This window comes from Narcine bancroftii, chromosome 10, assembly GCF_036971445.1.
Source record: "Narcine bancroftii isolate sNarBan1 chromosome 10, sNarBan1.hap1, whole genome shotgun sequence".
NCBI classification, from domain to species: Eukaryota; Metazoa; Chordata; class Chondrichthyes; order Torpediniformes; family Narcinidae; genus Narcine; species Narcine bancroftii.
In genome coordinates this window covers 33,369,870-33,395,051 of record NC_091478.1, presented here as the reverse complement: position 1 = coordinate 33,395,051, position 25,182 = coordinate 33,369,870, and the positions used below count along the sequence as shown (strand labels likewise).

General features: G+C 37.8%; 1 protein-coding gene across 10 annotated transcripts in view; it reads left to right on the top strand.

The window, feature by feature from the left end:
- LOC138744427 (poly [ADP-ribose] polymerase tankyrase-2-like) overlaps positions 1-25,182 on the top strand; it is a 62,303-nt gene that overhangs the window by 9,364 nt on the left and 27,757 nt on the right. For 3 of the 10 annotated variants that reach the window (XM_069900577.1, XM_069900578.1, XM_069900576.1), the window contains exons 3-13: positions 13,699-13,794; positions 14,218-14,254; positions 15,929-16,004; positions 16,480-16,574; positions 17,972-18,038; positions 18,265-18,451; positions 20,828-20,949; positions 22,057-22,148; positions 23,322-23,400; positions 23,574-23,745; positions 24,755-24,831. In XM_069900577.1, coding sequence (XP_069756678.1) covers positions 13,699-13,794; positions 14,218-14,254; positions 15,929-16,004; positions 16,480-16,574; positions 17,972-18,038; positions 18,265-18,451; positions 20,828-20,949; positions 22,057-22,148; positions 23,322-23,400; positions 23,574-23,745; positions 24,755-24,831 — 1,100 coding nt within the window. Of the gene's footprint in view, positions 1-11,134; positions 11,174-12,049; positions 12,085-13,698; positions 13,795-14,217; positions 14,255-15,015; positions 15,044-15,928; positions 16,005-16,479; positions 16,575-17,971; positions 18,039-18,264; positions 18,452-20,827; positions 20,950-22,056; positions 22,149-23,321; positions 23,401-23,573; positions 23,746-24,754; positions 24,832-25,182 lie in introns of those variants that run through there. The other 7 variants (XM_069900585.1, XM_069900581.1, XM_069900584.1 and 4 more) reach the window with 5 other exon arrangements.

The following is a 25,182-nucleotide window of genomic DNA, read 5'->3' as shown; positions in this document are numbered from 1 at the left end:
AAAATACCTTTTATTTTGTGATGAAGCAATAATTAAATTACCAGGTCCATAATCCAGATCCTGCATTAGAAGATGTGGATTTTATATCCTGTTAAATTTTGATTCTTGGAAGTGAGAGGTAAAAAAAAACTCTCCCAGAAACCCAGATAATTTCATTGTTAATGTCAGATTGAAAGAGCAAAAATAAATGCATAGACCATTTAGCATAAACTTAAAAGCATTAGATTCAGACAGGGAAACTCTAACTTTTATTTGGTCTCTAAGATTGGTATCTAAATTCCATTTCTGCTCGGAGAATTGTACAGGCAAAATGCCAGATTCCCATCTTATTCTGTCCCACTAGCAAGAACCTATCCCAGCTGGTAACACAGTAGTTTACATCCAAAAAAAAGGCTTTAATGTGACTCTACACCCCATAATTTCATAATATCCCATCAACCCTGTGCAAGAACATCTCATTACCATCTTAATTTTAAGCAATGGTTGGATGTCTCTGGATGGTTGACTGAGCCAATTGCATAATACTGAATTGATTCTTTGGTAGATAGTGAACCAGCACAAGGTATATTTATTGATAATTGCATAATGTAATATTTGCAACTTAAAATAAATTTGTTCATGCCTGCATGCTGCAAGATTGAGATAACAATGAGTCATTTGCTGACAAGCAGCAAGTAACATTTGAGCTACAAATTGAGTAAACATTGATCTTTGAGTCTAATTACCTGTCCTTGATATTGTGGCACTAGTGTCCTATCCTCCTTCTCCAGAGTTCATGAGGTCAGGAGTTGGGCCAGCCACAAATAATTTGTTTACAAGTATCTCAGAATTTGGCTTTTTCTGAATTACTGACAACATAATACCAAAAGGCACAAGTCAGTTTATGCAATATTTCCACTGACCAAGAAATTTGGCATCAGACAAAAGCAGCCCATTTGATTTGGTTTTTTTTTACCCCTCCATTTACTCTAAGCCTCATCGTCAACAGACATAGACTATGCTGTCTAAGAAACACTGCAGTTATTCTTGGAACACATCCATAACCCATTGTCTGTACCATCAAGAGGAAGAAAGAACTTGAGGTGCATGGGGGGGAAAAAATTGGCACCACCAGTTTCCATTCCAAGTTGTAATGATTAAATCCTTCTGTTTTTGATTTGCAGTTAATTTTGTGCCTATCCCTTTAAGAAAAAGTATTGTTTGTATGTTTCCATAGTGACTGACATAATGTGTAGTAATATTTCAGTGGACCAAGAGCTTGTATCTCATTCTTTAAAAGAATCATGAAGGGGACTTAAGCTCGAAATACTTTGAATTCTTCTTCATTCATCTTGTCTTAATTTTGTCTATTTCTTACATCTGTTTAAAGTTGAATATCATTATACAGTATGCTTTGTTGTTAGGAAAATCTCAACGCGAAGTTATTGTAAAATGTTTATCCATTTTATCAACAAATTAAATCTACTTACAGCTGCATCTACAAAGTTCAGTTTTTTGGATTAAATAAGATAGTAATTCGGAATATCGCTCCAGTTTCCTTGACACAATTTGAAATTGGGAAATACTGGAACTTGGAAAGTGCCATCTACACAAGTAACAAACCATTCTGATTTAGAATTGTATTTGTTCCTTCATTGATGCTGGACTAAATCCTGGAATTTGGTTTTGAACAGTAATATCTAAGTATTATCACCAGAAGGTCTGAAATTAGTGAAGAAAATGACTTCACTTTGCCCTTGATGGCATTTGAAAAAAAGGAGGCAAATGCTGGCTGAAAGTTGATCCTACTGACCACTAGAGGGCATAGGAGTCGGATGGTCCCACTTCAGGTTGAATGGACAAAATTTATGTCTAGTGGTCGTTAGTTGATAATAAAATATAAGTAATACAAAAGAACCCACATTTCTTTATCGTAATAGAAGAAACATCATATGGTATCAGGAGTGGGGTATCAAGAGGAGACATGGAAAGTATGAAGCTCCTGACATTGTGAATTGGGCAGGAAATGTCGACCACGAGTGGCAGTTGTTCAAACAGCAACTCCTGCTGTGTCTGAAAGTCATTGGACTTGATAACAAACAGGATGCATGGAAGATTGCACTGCTACTTACCATGGCGGGACCTTGGACACTAGAGGTTTTTCCAACACATTTGTTTTTGCTGAGGCAGATGACCAGGGCAAGTTCGACAAGGTTATCGAAGTTTGATGGACACTGCTCACCAAAGAAACAATGAAATGTTTGAGTGGTATGTGTTTCACTCGCTCACGCAGCAGCTGGCAGAGAGCTTTGATACTTTTTTAAAGGACTTGAAATTGAAAGCAAGAATGTACAAGTTTGAATTGCTGCAAGATTCAACAATCCATAATCAAATTGTTCAGAATTATTGACAAGAAAGTGAGGGGTTGCTACAAGAGATAGAGCTTACCTTAGTTGGAGCTGTGAAGATGTGCCATGCCAGTGAATAATCTCTGCAGCACATGAAAAATTTTGGTAAAAGGGCAAGGAAACAATGGCACACCCGTAGCCACAGTGTCTGAATGCACACATGAACAAAGAATGGGACAAGGGAAACAACAAAAAGACATTCAGTTGTAAATGATGTGGCACTCAACATGCACCAGAACAATGCCCAGTCTATGGAAAAGTTTAATTCTTTTCTTTGGCTTGGCTTCACGGACGAAGATTTATGGAGGGGTAATGTCCACGTCAGCTGCAGGCTCGTTTGTGGCTGACAAGTCCGATGCGGGACAGGCAGACACGGTTGCAGCGGTTGCAAGGGAAAATTGGATGGTTGGGGTTGGGTTTTTCCTCCTTTGTCTTTTGTCAGTGAGGTGGGCTCTGCGGTCTTCTTCAAAGGAGGTTGCTGCCTGCCGAACTGTGAGGTGCCAAGATGCACATTTTGAGGCGATATCAGCCCACTGGCGGTGGTCAATGTGACAGGCACCAAGAGATTTCTTTAGGCAGTCCTTGTACCTCTTCTTTGGTGCACCTCTGTCTCGGTGGCCAGTGGAGAGCTCGCCATATAACACGATCTTGGGAAGGCGATGGTCCTCCATTCTGGAGACGTGACCTACCCAGCTCCGTTTGATCTTCAACAGCGTGGATTCGATGCTGTCGGCCTCTGCCATCTCGAGTACTTCGATGTTGGAGATAAAGTTGAGTACAAAGGACAAAATCACAATGCAAAGCAATGTTTTTTCCAAAGGAAAACAAAACACTATAAAAGAAACTGCCCTCAGTGATGCATTCTCCATGGGCATGATAGTGCAGGAAGCTTTCAAACCAACACACTGAACAGCCAAGAGTTGAGCAGGACAAGTAGATGGTGCCATTGCATGCAAATGACGTGAATATTCCTTTCAAGCCGGACACTAGGCAAAGGCTAATTTGATCTACGAATGTGACATCAGGTCAATGAAGATAAAGCCACACATCCATTCAAATTCTGTTAAGCTCAAGGCCTACAAAGGACAGCACATTTACATGAAAGGCACATGGACACTCGAGGTTAAAGGTAAAGAGCGCCACCTCATGTTTGTAGTAATTGCAGACAGATAAGACTCACTGCTTGTTGACAATAGCGTCAATGCACAGAGCAGCATGGAGGAATTACTGGATCAATTTCCAGACATCTTCAAGGGGTTTAGTGTTCTACTATTAATCTATAAGATAGTTAAAGGAGGACGCTCAGCCACAGTACATGCCCCAAGATGGGCTCCAGCACCATTAAGCAGGAACGCGACTGAATGATATCACTGGGAATCATAAAGAAAGTGGAGGAGCCCACAGAATGGGTGAATTCAATGGTGTGTGTCAAAAAGAACTGTGACCTATGCACGTGCATGAATAAAGCGGGAACATCAGATTCCAACCAGGGATGAAATTACAAGTGTGATGGCTGGTGCAAAGTTTTTCACCAAATTGGATGCATCCCAGTGATTCTGGCAATTAAAACTGCATTAAGATAGCACAAAATACCGTACATTCAATACACTGTTTGGTTGATACTCCTGTTTAAGGATGCCTTTTAGAATTTCCTCAGCTCCTGAACTGTTCCACAGGACAATGGAGCACATCATGGAAGGTATAAATGGGTATGTGGATGACATAATCCTATGAGGAATCCACACAGGAGCAACACAATGAAAGGCTCATCAAAATGCAACAGCACATCCAGAAGAATGGATTAAAGCTAAACAGAGCAAAATGTCAGTTTAATGTAAAGAAAATCACCTTTCTGGCAGATGAGCTGTCATAGGCAGGTGTGGAGCCAGACAGGAGCAAGGTGAAAGCAATTCCAGAGATGCCTAGACCCACAGACAAAAAGTGCATTCTGAGAATGATCAATTTCATTGGTAACTTCATACCAAACCTGTCCTCCAAAACAATGTATCTGAGGGAGTTATTACATGAGAAATGTGGTAGGTGGTCCAATTGAATTCATAAGCAAGAATGGGGCCGACTGAAGACTGAACCAACTACAGAACCGTTGCTTTTAACTTTCTTTGACCATCCAGAAAGACTAAAATATCTACGGATGCTTCAAAAGATAGAATAGGTGCCGTACTACTTCAGGCTGTGGGAGAAGATTGAAGGTCAATTGCATGCACTTCAAGGATGATGACCATATCTGAATGACGATAGGCGCAGATAAAGAGTGCATAGATCTGGTCTATGGACTCAAGAAATTCCACAGCATTATGTATGGTCTTAACAACACATGTGGCAGGGATGGAACACAAGCCATTAATAGCCATAAATCAAGAGAATTCTGTGACATGTCGTCATGAATCGAAAGACTGGTGACAAAGCAACAATGTTATGACTTTGAACTGGTATACACACCAGGGAAACTTGATGTGCTGGCTGATGCGCTGTCCAGGGCAATGATGCAGAGTGAAGTACATAATAAGTTCCACAGAGACGAATGTGAATCTCCAAGTGAATCCAATCACTGAATCTCTTCCCATATCTGATAGGAAATCCAAGCAGATTGCACTGAAACAAAAAAGGACATAGCTCTACAGAAGATCATCTAAGAATCTGAATGAAGATTAGCCTAGAGGTTGATGTCATCAATACTCCAATATCTGAACAGAGCATTGTCAATGGACTTCTACTCAGACTGAGCAGAATTATCATTCCTCAATCACTCCAGCAAGAGATGCTGAAAGGCTGCATGAGGGGCACCATAGAATGGATAAATGGAAGAGGAGGGCCAGAACTGCTGTCTATTGGCCAGGGATAAATCCTGACATCGATGGAATAGTCTCAAGCAGATGCAAAGCAGCCAAAGGAATCCATGACCATAAATGACTTGCCAGAGGAGCCATGGCAGAAAATTAGGACTGGTTTGTTCCACCTGGATGGAAGGAATCACCTGCTGGTATTGACTGTCTATCAAACTATTCTGAGATAGACATGTTGGAAAGCAGTGCTTTTCTGAGGTCGATCTTTTCAAGATATCATCTACGGTGACAATGGACCATGCTATAGTTGTAGAGAATTCCAGAACTTTGCAGAAGAGTATGATTTTTGACTTCAAGTCCTCTACATCCCAGTCAAACAGTAAAGCAGAGAAAGGAGTTCACATAAACAGCTACTCAAGAAAGCACAAGACAATGGTTCAGATCCTTATCTATCTCTGAGTTACCAAGCTCTGAATGGAGCAGGAAGAGGTTGGAGAACTAGAGGAAAGCAGTGAGAAGAGGAAGAGATGGAAACAGGGAGTGGCCTAATGAAAACTATAGAAGTCAATATTAATGACATACGTTGGAGAGTGCCAGCATGGAATATGAGATGTTGCTCCTCCAATTTAAATGCGACTTTGATTTGACAAGGGAATGCCATATATAGACATGTCAGCTCAGGATTGGGGGACAAAATTAAAATTGTTGGCCACTGGGAGATCCCTGCCATTGCTGCAGTCAGGGCAAAGGTGCTCAATGAAGCTATCAGCCAGTTTCTGTCCAGTCTTTCTGATGCAGAGAAGGCCTCAACGGCATTACCAGGTGACCCCCACAGATTCACATTTTGTTTAGCTTAGGACTGTTTTGAGCCCTGATGGTGTTGAGGGAGGAGGTGGGGACTAGAGTGTGGCAATTCCTGCAGGCACAGGGGTAGGTTCCATGAGGATGATTAGCAGGAAGGAGTGAGCAGTCCATATGGAAGGTTATGGGAGGAGAGCAGAAGATGCATCTGGTTGTGAGATTATTATGTAGGTGATGGAAATGGCAGAGAATAATGTATTGGATGCAGAGGCTGATGGGATAGTCAGTGAGGACGAGGAGAATCCTAACCTTGTGTTTTGGGGCAGAGGGAACCAGGGCATATGTGTGGAAATGGAGATGAGGATATGTGCTGAGTTGATGGTGATAGAGGGGATTCCACATTTCTTTTTAAAAGGACATCTTGGATAATTGAGTACTGAACACCTTATCCTGGGACTAGATGCTTTAGAGGAGGAGGAACTGAGAGAAAGGAATAGAATCCTTAGAGAGAACAGTGTGTGAAGAGGTGAAGTCAAGGAAATTGTGGGAGTTCTTGGGTTTGTAGAAAATGTCTATAGAAAGTTTGTCTCCTGAGATGGAGTCAGAGATCAAAAAAGGAGAAAATGTAGCCAGAGATGGATCATTTGAGGTCAGGGTGAAAGTTAGTAGTAAAGTGGATAAAGTTAACGACTTCATAGTGGGTGCCTAGATAGCACCAGTGTAGTTGTCAATGTAGTGAGAGGATGAGTTGAGGAACTTGCTTGTGTAAATACCCAACAAATCTACAAATTGCTGCAAATAGCCAACAAATCTGCAAATTGCTGCAAATAGCCAACAAATCTGCAAATTGCTGCAAATAGCCAACAAATCTGCAAATTGCTGCAAATAGCCAACAAATCTGCAGGGGTCATTGACTGCATCATTGGAGAGACTGGATGCAGATTGGGGAATCATTTCGCTGAGCATATTCACTCTGCAGTATTGTCAATGTAGTGATTTTTACTATCCATAAATAGACTATTTGGCGGCTAACTAGGCTCTTAACTGCAATACATTAGAACAAATTCAAAGTGAAGTCCAGATGTGTTTTAAATTGTTTATTCATGAACACAAAAGGACTCGTAACATCTCTGGTAATGGCTATCGTATGTGATAACTACTGTGGTAATGTGCTAACGATAACATTCAATAGAAAATATTAGAGCCCTCCTGTCTCTATCCCATCATCCCGGTAAATGTGAACTAACTACTCCCTTCCCCTGCAAAACGCATTGGAAAAGAGGGCACGTAGTGAGAAAAATTGCTTTACTAAAAGAAAATTAAATAGGTTTTGGCTGTCTGTGTTCATCAAGAGGTGGGTCATGGTGGTCACAATCATACTTTATACAGACTACCCCAAAAATATTGGAGTCTTAGTCCCCCTGTCTCAATCAGAAAAATTGTGTCAAAGTGTTGTTTGTTGGTGTTTGAGCTACAGCTCTGTCTGCAGTTGTTATTGGTGTTTGTGGATCGGTAACAATGCTTTGGGAGGATTTTTCCATGTCTTGTAACTGTTTTCTTTTCCTGTTGTCCTTTCTCAAAATATGACTCCATACCATCAGACACTTCAGATAAGTTATTTCGAACACCGGATCCCTTTGAGGCTTCGAGTACCTTCATTTTGGCCATAGTAGCAGCAATGTTTGCTTCCAGCTCCAACTGCTCTTCCAAGGCATATTTATCCTGAAGCAATTTTTGTTGATTGTTGTACAATTCTTGTCTTACCTCAAGAGCAGCCTCTTCAGCCTCAGCCTTTATATGTGCAGACTGGCAACTCTGGAGCCTGCTTGTTTGTTTCTCCTCCTTCCAACATTTGTATTTCATCTGGCATGTCAGATGTTGCCTTAATACTTGACTCTTTCTCCAGTTTGAATTGCACATTCTTTGCATTTTCATCCTCTTCACCATTTTGTGACACACCTTCAGCCATTTCCAAGTTTCTGACTTTAAATTCAATTGATGTCTTCTGCAGTGCTTTTACAGAGTCTTCATTCCCATCCACCAAAGTCACCTCTTCTATTACTTGTTTCGGCCTAGCAATGAGAATACTTTTGACACCACTTGTATCTAGGTTCCGCTGCTTCAGTTTTGATTTGAGATCTTTGACCCGCAAGTCTGTGATACTTCGTACCTCAGCGGTGATGCTGGCAGCAGCGGCGGCACCTAATTTTCACGTATCTCTCCCATCAGTCTGCCAAGCTCAAGCTCTAAGCATGCACAACACAAGCCCAAAATCAACAGTCCCCAATGGGCAAGCATCAGTACATCCAAACTGTGTTCAAACTTGTGGGAAAAAAAAGTTTCCACCACAGCAGCAGTCAATAATATCGCTGTTATTCTCAACAAATAACTACCAGCGTGTATATAGGACGTTCTGCTCTAGGATTAGAAGCCCTGGACCCCTCTGTGGCCGATGCTCAGATCGATGGAGGTGGATTGCTGTTAGCGGCCTGCGCTTGGCATTTCCAAACATGGCCACCGTATTGTTTTCAGTATTGCTCCAAACCGAAGAGTGTTAACAGTCCAAATGTTCCAACAATAGCCATTCCATCCAAAACTTTGAGATTCAAGTGATCCATGCAGTTTTGTTGTAGTTGCGGCTATTTTCTGTTGACTAAAATGGAGCAACTGCAATCTTTAAATGGGCTGCTCGGAGGCAAAGTAGGCTGTCAACTGTGATGCATTACAACAAATTTATAGTGAAGTTTAGATGTGTTTTAAATGGTTTATTAATGAACACAAAATGACTCACAACGTCTATGGTAATGCAGTAATGTCTATCATATTTGATAATGACTAACATTCAACAGAAAATATTGGAGCCATACTCCTCTATCTTACCATACCAGTCAACACGGGCTAACTACTTCAAAACTCCGCGAAACCCCAGCGCATGTGCCAACCACTGAAGAGAATAGCGCGTGTGCACTGGAAGAAACCGAATGCATACAGCCTCCGGAACCCAGGACACCGCCAACACCCGCAGCCAAACCAACAACAATAGACAACACACCTGTAGCTCTTAACAGTCAGGGATCTCCCAGTAGCCAACCATCTCAATTCTGCACACAACTCCCATACTCATAGTCTGTGTAATGGAATATATATTTGGGAGATAATTGGTAAAATTAGAGTAGGTTACATGCATACACACATTTTAAAACAGATCTTATTTGAAATACTGAAGAATTCATATTTGCTGAACTTCACAGAAACTATGGAGAATGCTATGCACATTTCACAAGTAGATGCTAGATGTCATCAAATGAATTGACTGGAGACATTCTGGCTGTTTGCAAGTATCTACAAAGTGTGCACAGAAAGGTCACTCCTGGATTCTTGTTCATCTAAGACAATAGATGGGAGCAAAAGACTAACTTCTATTGTTTGCTGGAGAAGGTGGGGGAGGGGGGTTTGCAAGTGAGAGAGTCACATGAGCTTTCGAGCAGTTGCAAGATGGAGAGAGACTGAACAGTCACAGCTGAAGCAAGCAGGAAGCTTGTTGGAATTGAAACAAAGCTCCAGAGCAGCGAATGGCTGTAAGTGCTATCTGTCTGATGTTTCTCTTGGAATAAGAGGAACAGAAAGGAATTATGATAGCCTGAAAGAAAGAGGTTATCATCTGGAGAACCCTGATGGGGCATTTCATCAGCAAGACATTGAGGTGATTAATGGTGGTACCTCAGTTGTGGAAATCCTGGAACAACAAATCTCTCTGCAAACCCTACGAGAGAGAGCCTTCCTAAGTGGTAAACATTTACCTCTCGAGCACCAAAGCCTGGTGAACTTTATACCTGTTAAATTCTGTGCACAGTATAAGAATTGCCTGCAATGGGAGAGAACTTGGAAGAATGAGAAGTGAGATTGAACTGTGAACCAAATAACTTTTCTTACATTTATACACACATCACATGTACGTGCGCTTAGAATTAAGTTGGGTTTAGTTAAGTTAATAGAGATAAGTTTGATTCTGTGTTCATGTTTACAGATAATTAAAAACAACTTTTGTTTAAGTAACCATTTGTCGTGGTGAATATCTATTGCTGCTGGGTCTTGGGGTCCTTTGGGCTCGTGACATTTGTCAATGGCTTCGTGCACTGCCAGACCAAGGCCACTCTTAAACTGGAAAAGCAAAACCTAATATTTTGTCAAGGCATTTTCCAACCGGATGACATTAAGCTCTATTTCCCTGGTTTCTGTTAAGATGCTCCTGTCTCTCTCTTCCTCATTCCTTCGTCTTCTTTCCTCCACCTCTCCACACCCTCCTCTCTCCATTCAGAGAGCTATCCCTTCCCCATCACTTAACTTTTTTCTCCTGTGCCCACCTTTAACCACCTATGATTTCTTGTCTGTGGACCTGGGACCCCTCTTTCCCCACCCCCCCCTGCACCCACCATTTTATTCACCATTTTGCTCATACCTCAATGAAGGGTTCAAGCTCAAAACGTTGCTCTGTGTGATTTAATGATTTTCTCCAGCGTGCAGTCACAGCACATAGTGGGAGGATGAGTTGAGGAGCTTGCTTATCTAATCTTGAAACATGGCTACTTTAACTTTTCACAGCATCCTTGAAGGCTGTCGGAGTACTTGCATCTCCATAAACTACTAGCAAGTCAAAACCAAGTGTTAGAATATATTGCCTATCTTGTATATATGGGAGGAGAATCCAGAGATGTCATGCACATTAATCTCAGCACTTGGACAGCTGTGAATATTTGATATTTTTGATGTCTTGTTACAACTGAAAGTTTGAAGATTCATCTTGATACTTGATGTATGTCTTTTACTGTCAATCAATTGACCTATAATTTCAAGGAATTAAATTATCAGTGGTTGTTTGGGAATTACAATCTGCATGTAAAAGTAGTGCTTGCTGCTTATGTCAAAATAAAAATGCTATCTGTGAGTTTATAGGGGTTTGTGGCATTCATTTCTCATATTCTGATCTGCCTTTTGATTTGACATCTTCTCATGGGATCTATGATGTCCAACCACAATATCATCAACAAGGCTGAACAGCTAATTGGAATGAAGAATGCTCTCAATTAAAAAAACCAGGAAGTAAAGGCCACAGATTATAATTAACTTTTTACTCTCTTACAGAAAGCGAAATAAAGATTGGGACATACACATGGGATTAAGGTACAAGCTAAAATATAAACAAACATTCTTTTTAAAAAAAAACCAACTGAATAGAATTTTAGCATAGAGTAGAAGGAATGGCACTCCACATATTAGGGTCAACTAAATATTCAATAATAATTATAGCCATTAAATAAAATCTCATCAACAAGATTTAACATTTTCAGCTGTCATTCCACTAATAGTGTGAAAATTCTGTGTAATGATTGATTCTGTATTGATTAGTACTGTGTAAAGAGCAGCAAAAGATCAAGTTCTGAGAGAAGTCTTGAAATTTCACACCTTAACTGCATGTGCAGATGTCAGAGATGACAGTTTCGTATGGTAAAGTTTAGTTTTTATTGCGATAGCATATGCTTTGTATTTTTGTGATAATTCTGTATTAGGAAGTCCTGCCTGAGGCTAAGGTCTATCCAATTTTCATTTCCAGTTTGATCCACAATTAGTATCAGTTTTTCCACATTAAAGCTTAAGGCTGATTCCAACAGTATAGTCCATGGCGTTTTTCATGCTGAGTTTTTAGAAAAGAGACCTCTCTCTCCCTCCCCAGTCAAAGATGCATTTAAATACTTTGAAAGAGAATGAAAATATGGAAAGCTTAAGTAATATTTTGTTAGTTTATTCTATTCCTATCAACTTTTGATGCATATTTAAATGTGCTTCCAATGTGTTCATATTTGTTTGGACACAAGTAGCATGCAAAATAATTTTACATTTTTGTTCTAAGTGTGTAATTTAAAATTTAAGAAAACATGCTTTAAACAATTTGATATATTTAGGAGTGGTGTGTTTAAATATTAAACTTATTTTCAGCCATGGCTGAAAATAAGTGTATCACAAAGACCCTGGATTCTAATAGCTTGTTAATTTGACTAGGTTTTAGGGCTTCAGGGAAGAAAGGTAAGCATGTGGTAAGTTGTATTTCTTTAAAGTGTTTGGCTTAATGCTTTCCATACTTTTAATGGCAGTGATGGAGACATGGCAAAATGAGGCCTGGAGCTTTGGCTGGCAGAGTTCCCAGTGTGTTTGATGCGTGGGGCTTTTCCATTCTACTTATTTGACTTGGTTAAATCAATTGAGCCCCTGCTGCACATGAGGTTTTGAACTAGTTTCACATTTCAGTGCTTTGGGCTGATAAGAGTCTAGTGATTGACAGTAGCAGGACTTCATTCCTGACAACTTCAGTAAATGTTTTCATGGATGAAGCCTTCTGATTGCATTTATCAACACAAACAAATCAATCAGTTCACCTTGTCTGTGAGAGTATTTCTGCCAATGTAGCATTTCTCCAATGTCTATTTTCTCAGAAATTTATTGATCTTGAGTGCAAATTATTAATACAGTACAACTCTGATTATCTAAAATGGTCAGGACCGAGCCCATTTCAGATAAAAGGTTTTTTGGAGAACCAGTCATTTTTAAAAAAAACAGCACAGTAGCAACAACAAATTTCTTCTAATAGTATTTAGACAACAAACAACATGGTAAAGCTTATTAAGCATTAAAATAAAGTTTAATTCTCTCCAAAAAAAAATGTTGGCCTCTGCCGATCACTGGCACTTCCCCACTGAGGCCCTGCTTGTGTCGGGAGCCCGAGGGTCCACTGTGCTGCTGCCAGGGGCTCGAGGTCCCTGGTCAGTTCAGCTCTGAAAAAATCTCAGATAAATGAGGATTACAGAGATCCAATTTCAGATAATCAGAGTTGTACTGTATATATTTCATGTTGCATTGAGAGTGTCTGTTTGAAATCATCTATTATTTAGGTGTATAATTCTGTCATGGCTGCTAAATAGACAAGAAATCCAAAGATGTCTTATAAATCATTATTTTGCAATGGCAGTCAGACTTGAATTTTTTGCAATTGTTATGAAGATTTGAAAATCAATAAAAGTGGCCATGAGTTTGGCTTCTTGTTAACAATGGTTTACTGTTTTTTTTTGGTGGGGGGTGGGAGGATGTAATCTGCAGACCTTGTCTCCAATTCAACACCGGTTTGATTGAATTTCTGTCTGAAATTGCTTGGTTATGACTTTTTCAGAGTAAATACGGATGAGGGATAGATGACTTTTAATAACACGTATAAAATCTATGTGGCTTTTTCAATGTTGTTTTAAATCTGAAATATTCCTGGTGACAATATGAAATGTTTAAAATGTTATTTTGAAAGGAGCTGTATGTTGGAAGGAGATGTGTTCAGTGCTGATCAGATTTATTTTGGCAACGCTCTCACAGTTGCATCTATACTTCTATAATGTTGATGTATATAGGAGGATTTCAGTCATCTACTTGGGTAACAAATTTTTTGTGTTATCACAATTATTATGTCGGCAATACTGTCACAAGCATTAACATTGAATGCTCCTGTCAAAATGTTGCTTGCCTTTGTTGCCATCAGCATTTTCAATAAATTTTGAAATGAGTGATATGATTCCTTTTAATTTTAATATGAAATGAGTTATTACCAAAACTAATATTTTTCTATTTAATATGCATCTCATTTTCATGCCTTAATGTTTTTGTTGCAGTTTTGCTCCAACATGGAGCTGACCATCATGTACGAAATACAGATGGAAGAACAGCGTTAGACCTAGCAGACCCATCTGCTAAAACATTATTGACAGGTGAGCTAAATTTAATGGATTTTCTGCAGCATGTGAATTGAAGTGGGGGAGAAAAGTATTCTGGCATGCTGAGTGAAATTATGTGGGAGAAGTGAATGTTTTGCTGAGTTGCTCTTGCATATTTCCCAGTTAATATTTGAAGTCTAGATTTAGCTGTGCCCCAAGAATATCCAGAAAATGACAAATATATTGTGTTGTCTAACCTGCATTTATAGATATTATTGTAATGGTAAATAAATCATAAAAACAAAATTCACATTTTTTTTTGCAATGCTATGTTGAATTTAAAATCTGAAATGAAATGCTACCAGATTTGGTTAACCTGGGTTATCTAGAAGCCTGGATAACTTGTAATACCTATCCCAAAAGTATTCATCATGTGAGCATTGTACTAACACTCAGCTAATTAAACTCATTTTACAGGTGAATATAAAAAAGATGAACTACTAGACACTGCAAGGTATGGGCAGAGTTATTGGTTTTTCTCTTTGATTTATCAATGGGAATTGGTCGGGTTTTTTTTTGTTTTCACATACACTTGTTGACAAGGAATTGTTACATTTATATTGAAGTTTGCTTTGATCAGACAAGAGTAGTTACTTAGTTCTGGACCATACCATAAAGGATCAAAACAGAAAAGATGGAATTAGATGTTATAAAGGTTAATATTTATTTAGAGCCATTCTGTTATAAAATTAAAGATCTTGCATCAATTGAAAGGGACTGCTAAATTCTGGAAGCCTCCCAGAATATTCATCTGTTTAAACTTTGGATTCCACATCATACATCCAACCATGGATATGCAAAATGGAAGAGTGCAGCATTTAACCAGTGAATTACCTTCATGAATAATAACAATACAACGGAATTGTACAGTCGTCAATAGATATGCTTAACTGCATTGTTGTAAGATACTAATTTTATCTGGAGCTTGGTATTACAATAAGAGTGTAATTTTAGCTGGACTTCCACTGTTGCACTAATCAAGGATTGCTTTGGATCCACAGAAGCCATTGCAAAGTTGATTTTTTTTTTTAATTTTAATTTTTTTTTGTGTATCAGGTTTAACTGTGACTACTTGTGTATTTTTTTTCAATTCAAGTATACAATTGTAGTTTTTAGATTTTTTAATATAAAGTGGCATGTAAGAATTTCAGTGCATTATACAGTACACATGAAAATAAACTCATTATCATTAAATTCCTTAAATTTTGCAGAATATAATGCAATTAATACCTTGTGAATGCAGGTCAGTGTATAATTAAATTGAATGATATAAAGTTGCTTGGAAAAACAAGTTGATTATGGGTGAAAATGTCTGGGCATGAGGCATTATATCATCCTGTCATTATAAAAATATGAGAAAAGTTTTTTTTAAATGGCGTTAGTTCATGTCTAATTTTTGCTTTGATCTTTGTAAATTAATGATCATCGTATGCTGGAGATTATCATTGATTCCCCAAAGATGGCGAACAAAAATTTTTTTTAAAAAGTGGGCATTGCTTGTAAAGAAACATTTCAGATGTTTAATCATAATCCTCAGTGTTACCATTAAACTGTAATGTGATGCTGAACATAGAGTTAGGACACCATTTTGGCTCTTTTAATATATAAATGCTCTTTTATTTACTCACTCTCCCTGTTTGACTAAATTGACGATGACTAATAGTTTAATAACTAACTTGAATTCCATATATTTCAAAGTCTAAAGCTGTGAAGCTGATGCAGCTATTATAATATAGTATTTTTACTGCATACATTTTAATTATTTTAATACCTTGAGCACCTCATCAAAGTGAAAAACTGCACAAAAATGATGCTATAATTGTACTTCACCACATGGTGTCATCAGGGGACTATGTCAATGAACAGTGAAGTTGCATATTTGTGTTTCTTGTGATAAAGTTTATTAACACTTTTGTAAAACTATGTACAGAATATAGTAGTTCAAATAAACAGACAAATATTAGACACTGAAGTAAAAGTAACTAATATTTGGGCCTGTGAGAAGTAAAATAGCTGTCCATTTTCAAATGTGATAATAGCAAATCTGCATGATAAAGCTTGTGTATTTATGAAAATCTATTAATTTAAATATCATAGAAAATTTTGTAACTGAAAACTTTGTTTATAGGAATGGAAATGAAGAAAGGTTGATGACCCTACTTACACCATTGAATGTAAACTGCCATGCTAGTGATGGTAGAAAGGTATGTCCAGTTTTTAGCAATTTAAGATTTTTAAAATTAATAAATCTAGTTGAACATTCTTGAGGCATTGCTAATAATCAAAAATATTGTAAAAACAATAAAGCTCAATATGTGGGGGGGAAAAGAGAGGGAATAGGTCCTCAGGATTTCCTGCCAAATGCTTGCAGTTGGTTGTAACTTGTCCTGTCTCTAAGTTGATTCATTCCCTGGAGCCACAAGATATGTGTGGTTATTTTGAAAAGTTCAGGTAGTGTGCTGGATCAAGCAAAAATGATTGGGACAAGACAAGTTGACATCTCAAAAACTGCATTTCTGCAAATAATGAACTAAAGGTTGGTAATATATTTCATTGTTCTGTAGGATTTTGATCCAGTGTGATAGGCTTGTACCCAATGTCAGATTTGCTTGTGGCAAGAAAAAATATCACAGTTAGCTGTTAAAGACCATAATGCTTCTACTTTTATTCTCTCTACAGTCAACACCACTGCATTTGGCAGCAGGATATAACCGTCTTAACATCGTACAGCTGTTACTTCAAAATGGTGCAGATGTTCATGCTAAGGATAAAGGGTAACATTTTTTTGCTGTATGGGATATGGACTGGATGTGATGGGAGAAATAGCAGCAGTGAAAAATATCAGTCTGCAACATGCTAAACCATACAATACCACCTCTACATGCCTGCTAGCCTTGTGTCCATTCCCAGTTTTCTGAGACTTGATGCTGCAAAATTTAAAACAATAAAGAACCATCATTGAGCCACTTAGTGTTTGTTCGGCAGTTCATTGAGATTACAATTGATGCCTTATCTTCATGTGCCTACATTGTCCCCATTTCCTGTTTAGGTTAACAAATATTTATCCATCTCTAATTTTAAAAATAACAATTTGCACATATAATCACTTTGGAATGAATTTCAAACTTCGCAAACTTTGTAGAAATGTTTCCAAACTTTACAAGGCCCTGGCTGTCCCCCAGCCTTTCTAACACAGCACCAATTCCAACATCTGTATACGTAAATTTTTATCAGTTCTTTTATTATCCACCTGAAAATGTTCAAATAATACAATACATCATACAAATGGAAAGAAATATTGGAGATAAATATGATCAATATTGTCTGTCATTCTTCTTCTTTGGTTTGGCTTCGCGGACGAAGATTTATGGAGGGGGTAAATGTCCACATCAGCTGCAGGCTCGTTTGTGGCTGACAAGTCCGATGCGGGACAGGCAGACACAGTTGCAGGGGAAAATTGGTTGGTTGGGGTTGGGTGTTGGGTTTTTCCTCCTTTGCCTTTTGTCAGTGAGGTATAACTTATTGCATACATAGGAAATCATGTGTGTACAACATGTCAATCAAATGCAAAGATCAGTGCAAGTGATAGAAAACAACAAAGTCTGAGTGCAGTTCACAAATTTGTTGCAGAAACTTGGGTCATACAGCATCCATTGTTTCCCTTTGTTTATGGATGCTGCGTAACATGAGTTTCTTCAGCACATTTGAGTATCACCCTTGATCCCAGTTTCTGCAGACTTGTTTAAAATCAGTATGAGTATAGCTTGGGCTATTTTACTGCCATTTAGTTAGCTTTGATTATAACTTTGCAAGGAAATATGGGGGGAAAACAACATTATATGAAGCCATTTCAGCCCATTGACTCCATGTCATCTAGCATAACAATCTCATCAACTTCCCAAGCTGCTGTAAAATTAGCCTTCCGAGCAGATTGTGTCAAAAGGATTAAAAGATCATTTGTCGAGCTACAGAAAGAGTCAATGGGATTAGCGTGCTGTGAATCTGCCTTAGATCAGAGGTGCTGCATTACAACTAATGGGTCTGCATTTGGCTTCACGAAAGCATTAAGAGAGCCAAATCACAATCAAGTCTTTAGGAGGTCTCGGTGAAATTTAGTTTCAAACTACTGTGCATGTTTCTAATGCAAATGTAAAACAATTATGTTTTTTAGAGATTTAGTACCTCTTCACAATGCCTGTTCTTATGGCCATTATGAAGTGACAGAACTTTTAATTAAGGTTAGTATTTAAAGTTTTAATTTAATCTTTGTATAGAATTTGAGTATTATATGCACATTTTAAATTGGAAATTGTGAAGGAATTGTACTCAAAAGTAGCTAAAGCTGAGTTCAAATTCTGCTTGAAATTTAAATGTAGTTTTTAAATATAAATCTTTATAACTATGGAATAATTTTTTTGGCTATCTGAAAAATTAATTATTTTTGAATGTTGTCACTACTTGCAGCATGGTGCCTGTGTGAATGCTATGGACCTGTGGCAGTTTACTCCATTGCATGAAGCTGCCTCCAAGAACAGAGTAGAAGTATGTTCCCTATTGCTGAGTTATGGTGCTGATCCAACGCTGCTGAACTGTCATTCTAAGAGCGCTATTGATTTGGCCCCTACATCTCAGCTAAAAGAACGTTTAGCTTGTAAGTCACTTTATCATTTATTCTGCTAACTTAAAATAATATTCTAAAATGCCTTAGAGTATTTGTTTACAGCAAAGTGTACGACAAGTATATTTTCTGTAGGTTTTGTATCTTGCCTCCATGGTATCCATATTGAGTCCCTTCTCAGCTGTAGACATCTTAATTTTCTAAAGATGCATTTCAGGACTTCTAAACATAATGGCAATGTTTACCTCGTTATTTACTGTTGTTATTTTTAATACAGTACTCAGTAGTGAGCCCATAGGAAAGCATTTTCAATGATGCATAGAAGTCTCAACAGTGGATTTCAAATTGGGGTTGCAGTGGCTACTGGAATAAGCTACTGTGGCATCTCAATGACCACACCTGCAGCAAAAGTGGATGCTTCCTGACCATCCTGCATTCCAAAGGAAGAGGAACTAGTCATCCTGGAAACTTTTATCCCAGAGTCAAAAAAAAAAGGCTTAATCTTTTGGCAAGGATAAAATGGAGAAATCTATTAACAAATGCTTGGAGCATAATCTTGCTGGTGCAGGTACACAATCCTTTATCCGGACATCTAAAATCTGGAAAGCTCCAAAATCCAGCAAGTGGGGAGAGAGACGGCAGCGCGAGTCAGGCAGGAAGGGGGGAGAGATGGCAGTGCGAGTCAGGCAGGCTGGGGGGAGAGACCGGCAGCGCGAGTCGGGCAGGCGAGGGGAGAGACCGGCAGCGCGAGTCGGGGAGGCGAAGGGGAGAGACCAGCAGCGTGAGTCGGGCGGGGGAGGGGTGGAAACCGCCAGCGCGACTGGAAGACACTGGGGGTGGATACAGCAGCACAATTCGGGTAGGCTTAAATCTGGGTTTCCGAAATTCGGAACACATTGTCCCCCAAGGGTTCCGGATAAAGGATTGTGTACCTGCACTAACACAGATTTTCCAGGAAGATGATCATTATTCCATCCCAAATCCAGACACTGACATCCCTTTGATTACTTTATTGTTCAGATAGGAGATTGTCCTGTTTATATCTGCCCTGACAGGTGATGATGATGGGACCTTATCCCATTTACTACATCCATCGCTTTGGCCTCAAAGCAAAGTGGAAGAAAATTATTGAGATTTTCTCACTAACAGTCTAATGATTCTGAAATGTTAAGAGCTGCAAACCTCTAAGCCCAAAATAAATTAACACTAGTGAAGAGACTCTTGGATCCAGTTCTAGAAAACTCCTATGTAAATTTGAAGAGTGCCAAGAAAGTCAGAACTAGTTGACTAAATGTGGCAGGTGTTTGAAATGAAGCTCCACTAAACCTCCAGGAAAAAAAGAGCTCAGACTATTATAAAACAAACTTTCCTTCCAGCTCTATACTTCCTATTGTCTTAGGAAAGTTGCCAACATTTTAAAGGACCCATTCCACCTTGGTCTCACCCTGCTCCCCTTCCATTGTGCAGAAGATGCATGAGCTTGAAAACACAATGCTTCAGTTTCAAGGCCAGTTTCTTTTCTGCTGTTGAGTCTCATTAATGAATCTCTCATTAATAAAAGATGATGTCTTGTTTTAACTGTACCTTTTTATTGCATTGCCTGCTGTACTTGAGTATCTATTGACTTTTCTGGATAGCACATAAAACAAAGCTATCTCAGATTCCAGATTTATTGTCGGAGTACCTGCTGCACATGACATCACATACAACTCAGATTCCTTTATCCTGTGGGCACAGCAGAATCACCACTAATTGGTAATGCAAAAAAAATTAACTGCGCACAGCGTGAACATGCAAACAATCAAAAGAATTGTAAACAGATAACCAATGTAAACAAATTATGCAAGACAAGGAGAGAAAATAAAATTGATCAAGTGCAACAGTAAGAATCCTTAAATGAGCCCCTGATTGAGTTTGTTGTTGAGGAGTCTGATGGTGGAGGGGGAGCAGCTGTTCCTGAACCTGGTGGTGCGAGTCTTGTGGCACCTAGACCTCCTGATGGTGGCAGTGAGAACAGAGCATGTGCAGGGTGGTGTGGGTCTTTGATGATTGCTGCTGTCCTCCGTACATCAGTACATGTATCTCAGTACATGTGACAATAAATAATTAAATCAAAAATGCTGTCATGCAATATGGACAAACAGAATTAACATTTCAGATCAATTAACTTCAAAACTGGAAAAAACATTCTGTAAATTTGATTTTATGCAAACATGCTATAATTTGCCAAGTGCCCTGTTAGCATGCTGCCAGTGTTAATTCAGTATTTTGATCTATTGTTGAATTGGCCTTTAACTTAATATTCTCTTCTCCCTGATTATGGCTTTGAAATGTGAATTAATTATCAGTCAAATGCAAATAGTTTTGTGTTTAATGTTTATATGTGGTAAGTTTGTATCATAATTCCAGATGAGTTCAAAGGATATTCATTACTACAAGCTGCAAAAGAAGCAGATGTTACCAGTGTAAAAAAATATCTTTCATTAGAGAATGTGAATTTCAAGCATCTACAAACTCATGAAACTGCACTGGTAAGAATTGAAAGCTCTGTACTGATTCATTGCAGGTATCCTTTGTCCTAATTTATTTATTCAGTTTAAAATGAAATCATGGAAGAATTCTGTTTCAACTGGATTTTTTTTGCATTATGAATATACATACCAAAATATTTAATTGGCTAAGCATAAATTAAGTTTCAAAGTTTTTAGGTATATTAAGAAGCAAATCTGAAAGGTCACTGAAGCACACATTTTCAGCTAATTTGGACTAATTAACAAAATTAGATGAGATGTTAATCATGGCTAGCTCACAAAACTATAAACCAAGATGCTCTTTATAGTCAAGCATATTATTGTATATGCTGGTGTATAGGATGGCTCGTTTATTGGACAAGCCCCAGATTTTCCACCTAAAATGTAGGTTTTGAGCTATATTGTATGGGGTGTTCCCCCAAGTCTGGCACTTAACACTGACCAGTGGAATGATGCTGTCACAATATTTTAATACCAAATTGCCTTGGATAGGTTTTAATTTTATTAGCATATTTTAAAAATAAACTATTGGCTCCTGTAATGGGTCATTTAAAGTCTGTACAGAGCCTATGGCAGTCATATTGGGCATTTATTAGACAGATGTAGAGCAATTGAACCCCAAGAACTTTCATACTGAAGTAAAATCCTGTTTTTAATCATAACCTTAACCCTTTAAAAAAGGACGAGAATTTTGCTGTATCCAAATTTTTGTTGATTGACCACTTCTATCTTTGGATGCTGTCCCGCCCAAGTTACTCCACCCATTCTTTGCTTAAGATTCCAGATTCTGCAGCTTTTGTTTCTCTTTTGATTCTTTTATTAGCATTTATAGTAAAACATTTTATTAAATGCTACTCTTCTCAGCTGCATGATTATTTTGACATGGGGTTTGATTGTTCCCTTTTGTGTATTTTGTTTATCTGTAGTTAATTGTTGGAAGGTTGTTTGTAACACTTTTGTAAGATGACATGGTGCTAGCTTTAACATGTGCAGAGTACAAGTCAAATAATGTAATTTTCTTGTGTTGCTCCATATATTTGTAGTTTTTTTTATATAAATACAAAAATTGTATTTGAACAGGATATTTAAAATCTTTTAAATTTATAGCACCTTGCTGCTGCTTCTCCATATCCAAAACGAAAGCAGGTGGCTGAGCTATTATTACGAAAAGGAGCTAATGTCGATGAAAAGACAAGAGAGTAAGATCATTTGGAAAGTTTTTTTAAATTTTTTATTTTATAAGAAATACAATACAATGGAGAAAAGGGAACCAAACTGAAAATACAATATCATGTGTGTTTTTTTTATATAAGATAAAATTTCATCGTATAAACTCTCCCCTTCCACTGCAATGGGTGAAAATAAAAAGAAAAAAGATCAAAGGTATTAACCTACTCTAATAATAAAGAAAAAAACTAACAAAAACAGCTGAGCAGTTTATCTTGTGGGTACATATATTTTGTAAGTTTTGGTTCCTACTGTAAATCAAAAAACAAAGATTACTATATCTCATCTGGAAGAGTAAATACATCTTATCTCATTAGAAACATTTACATCATATGAAAATAAGACATAAAAGATCACCATGTATCTTCAAATTTCACTGACGAATTAAATACATGATATCAAAATTTTTCTAAGACAAGAGAGAACCATTGAAACACTGTTGGAGGTCAAGAGTCTTTCCATTTGAATAGGATGACTCTTCCAGCCAACAATGTAGAGAAGGCCACAACCTGTTGCACAGGTTCAGAAAAACTCCTTATGACTGGATCAATAAACCCTGAAAAGAGCAGTTATTGGATTGGGTCATAGCTCCAACTGGAGTATAGTTGAAAGATGTTAAAAATTTATTTCCAATATTTTTCTAAGGATGAACAAGACCAAAACATGTGTCAATGTAGCAATTTCATATTTTGCATTTGTCACAGTTATTAGAAAATGATTGATTAATAATTAACTAATTATTAATATTAGAAAAATACTAGCCAATTTATCTTTGGACATGTGAACACAATGCACCACTTTAAATTGGATTAATGAATGAAGAAAGTCATATATAGATGTATTTTACCAGTTTAAATGTCTTGTCCCATAGATCCTCAGATAAATCTTGCAAGTTTCAGTTCCCAAACCTTTTTTATCTTATCATAAAATACTGGACATAATTTTAATAATCTATCATATATAATTCCAATTAATCCTTTCTGAGAAGGATTCAATTGAAAAATATTATCAATTAAATCTGGTGGATATCCAAATGGAAAATCCAGTAATATGGTATTTAATTTGGAAAGTTTTACTTTAACATTCTTACACGGTGAAGAGCATCCCAATAAATAATCTTGCATCTCTCTGACCCTTTCTTCTAGTCTCTTAACACCCCTCCACATGGCATCAGAAAAGGCTCACAATGATATAATTGAAGTACTCCTAAAAATTGATGCAAAGGTATGTACTTGCTTTCACAAAATAGAATATTAAATAGTGCATGAAATATCAATCAGAGTTTTTGTCTAATTATCATTCATGTGACACACAGACAAATGGGGGCCTGCAATTTGTAGAGCTTGATCTAATATGACAGTGCTAAGAGTTTGTTCTGTGAATGTTCTGATTGATAGGTGAATGCCTTGGACAATCTTGGTCAAACCCCTCTACACAGGGCTGCACGTTGTGGTCATCCTCATACATGTCGCTTTCTGCTGGCTTTTGGATCTGATTCATCAATAGTATCTCTTCAAGGTTTCACTGCATCACAGATGGGTAATGAAAGTGTGCAGCAGATTTTACAAGGTAGAGAGATTTAGTTTATTCTGTTCCTTTATCCTAATCCCTTGTTACCATTCTCTGTCTGTTTTGTCAAATACCTTTGGGTTAACTTGTACCCTTACTTTAAAAAAAAGTAGTTGTCCTTTGACAATCCAACTCTAATGTTGGAGTTATCTTTAAATGGGTAGTTTGATTCTTTATTGGCTCTGTCGATAGGACGGTGGTAGCAAGGGGGCAGAAGCAATGGCAGACCAAAAGCCTCATCTGTTAAACCACTTCAATTTCTGCTCTCAGCAACCTCAGTTTAAACCAAAAATTCTCAGGCTCCTGTCATTGAACCTCATTGTCATGAAGTGATTATAAAAGCAACCATTTACTTTTCCCTCTGAAAATGAGTGAAGCCTTCATCCAAAGCTCTGTCACTTGAATATATACAGCCCCCTACACCTCCTTTCACAGTGCCAAAATAAATTTTTACTTCTATTATCAATTATGCCTTTTGTCTGTTGGTCTGTACTCCTCTCCCTCCCATTCTTTCCCCAGCCTTTAATTCAAATGCCTGTCTTTTCACTTGTACTTGAGGAAGGGCCCAGGCCTAAAACATTGGTAATATATCTTTACCTCCTATGAATGCTGCGATATCAACCTCCCAGTCCGCCCTACGTGATTTCTGTAATTTCCACATTGTTCCCCTTAAGTGTGGCCAGCTAATTCAGACTATTGTTACTGAGTGGAATCTCTACATTTTAATATACATATTTCATTGTTGTTGTAGCTTTAAACTATTATACACTTCATTCCTTTTCCCCAGCTCTATCTTTGGTATTTATTATTTTTATCTACCTCTGCAATATTATTCAATATTACAGGAGAGAAGCAAAGCTATCACCAATGGGCAATATTTTGCTCAATTCAGAACATATTCTGTACTTAATTTTTGAAATATCTTAAATGACACCATTTTTTTTTTCCTTCCTTTACCTGGCCCCCTCTTCACCTTGTCCCTGTGTCTTCCCAAACCTATTCTAAATAGGTGCCATGGTTGGAAATTGTGATACAGAAAGACAGCTTTTGGAAGCAGCTAAAACTGGAGACTTGAATGTCATCAAGGTAATTTTTAAAAATTCAATCTCCTTTTTCCTCCCACAATAAAAGATTTGAGTTTTGCCAACTTAGTCATTAGATGGCAGATGCATCTAAATCCGATGCACTTAATTTTATTAAAATTAACAAGGAGAAACTGATCAAAGGTGAAAATACTCCATTTAACCATATAACCATTTACGGAGCAGAAACAGGCCATGTTGGCCTTTCGAGTCCGCACCAGTTCACTGATTTTGTGCGCCCTCTTCAGGCATTGGTGATTTTAAATGTAGTGTATCTTTGAGAATTTTAACATCTATCCATAGGTACTTTGTACTTTGTCTCATATTAGTTCACAGATAAAGATCTGCAGACTGT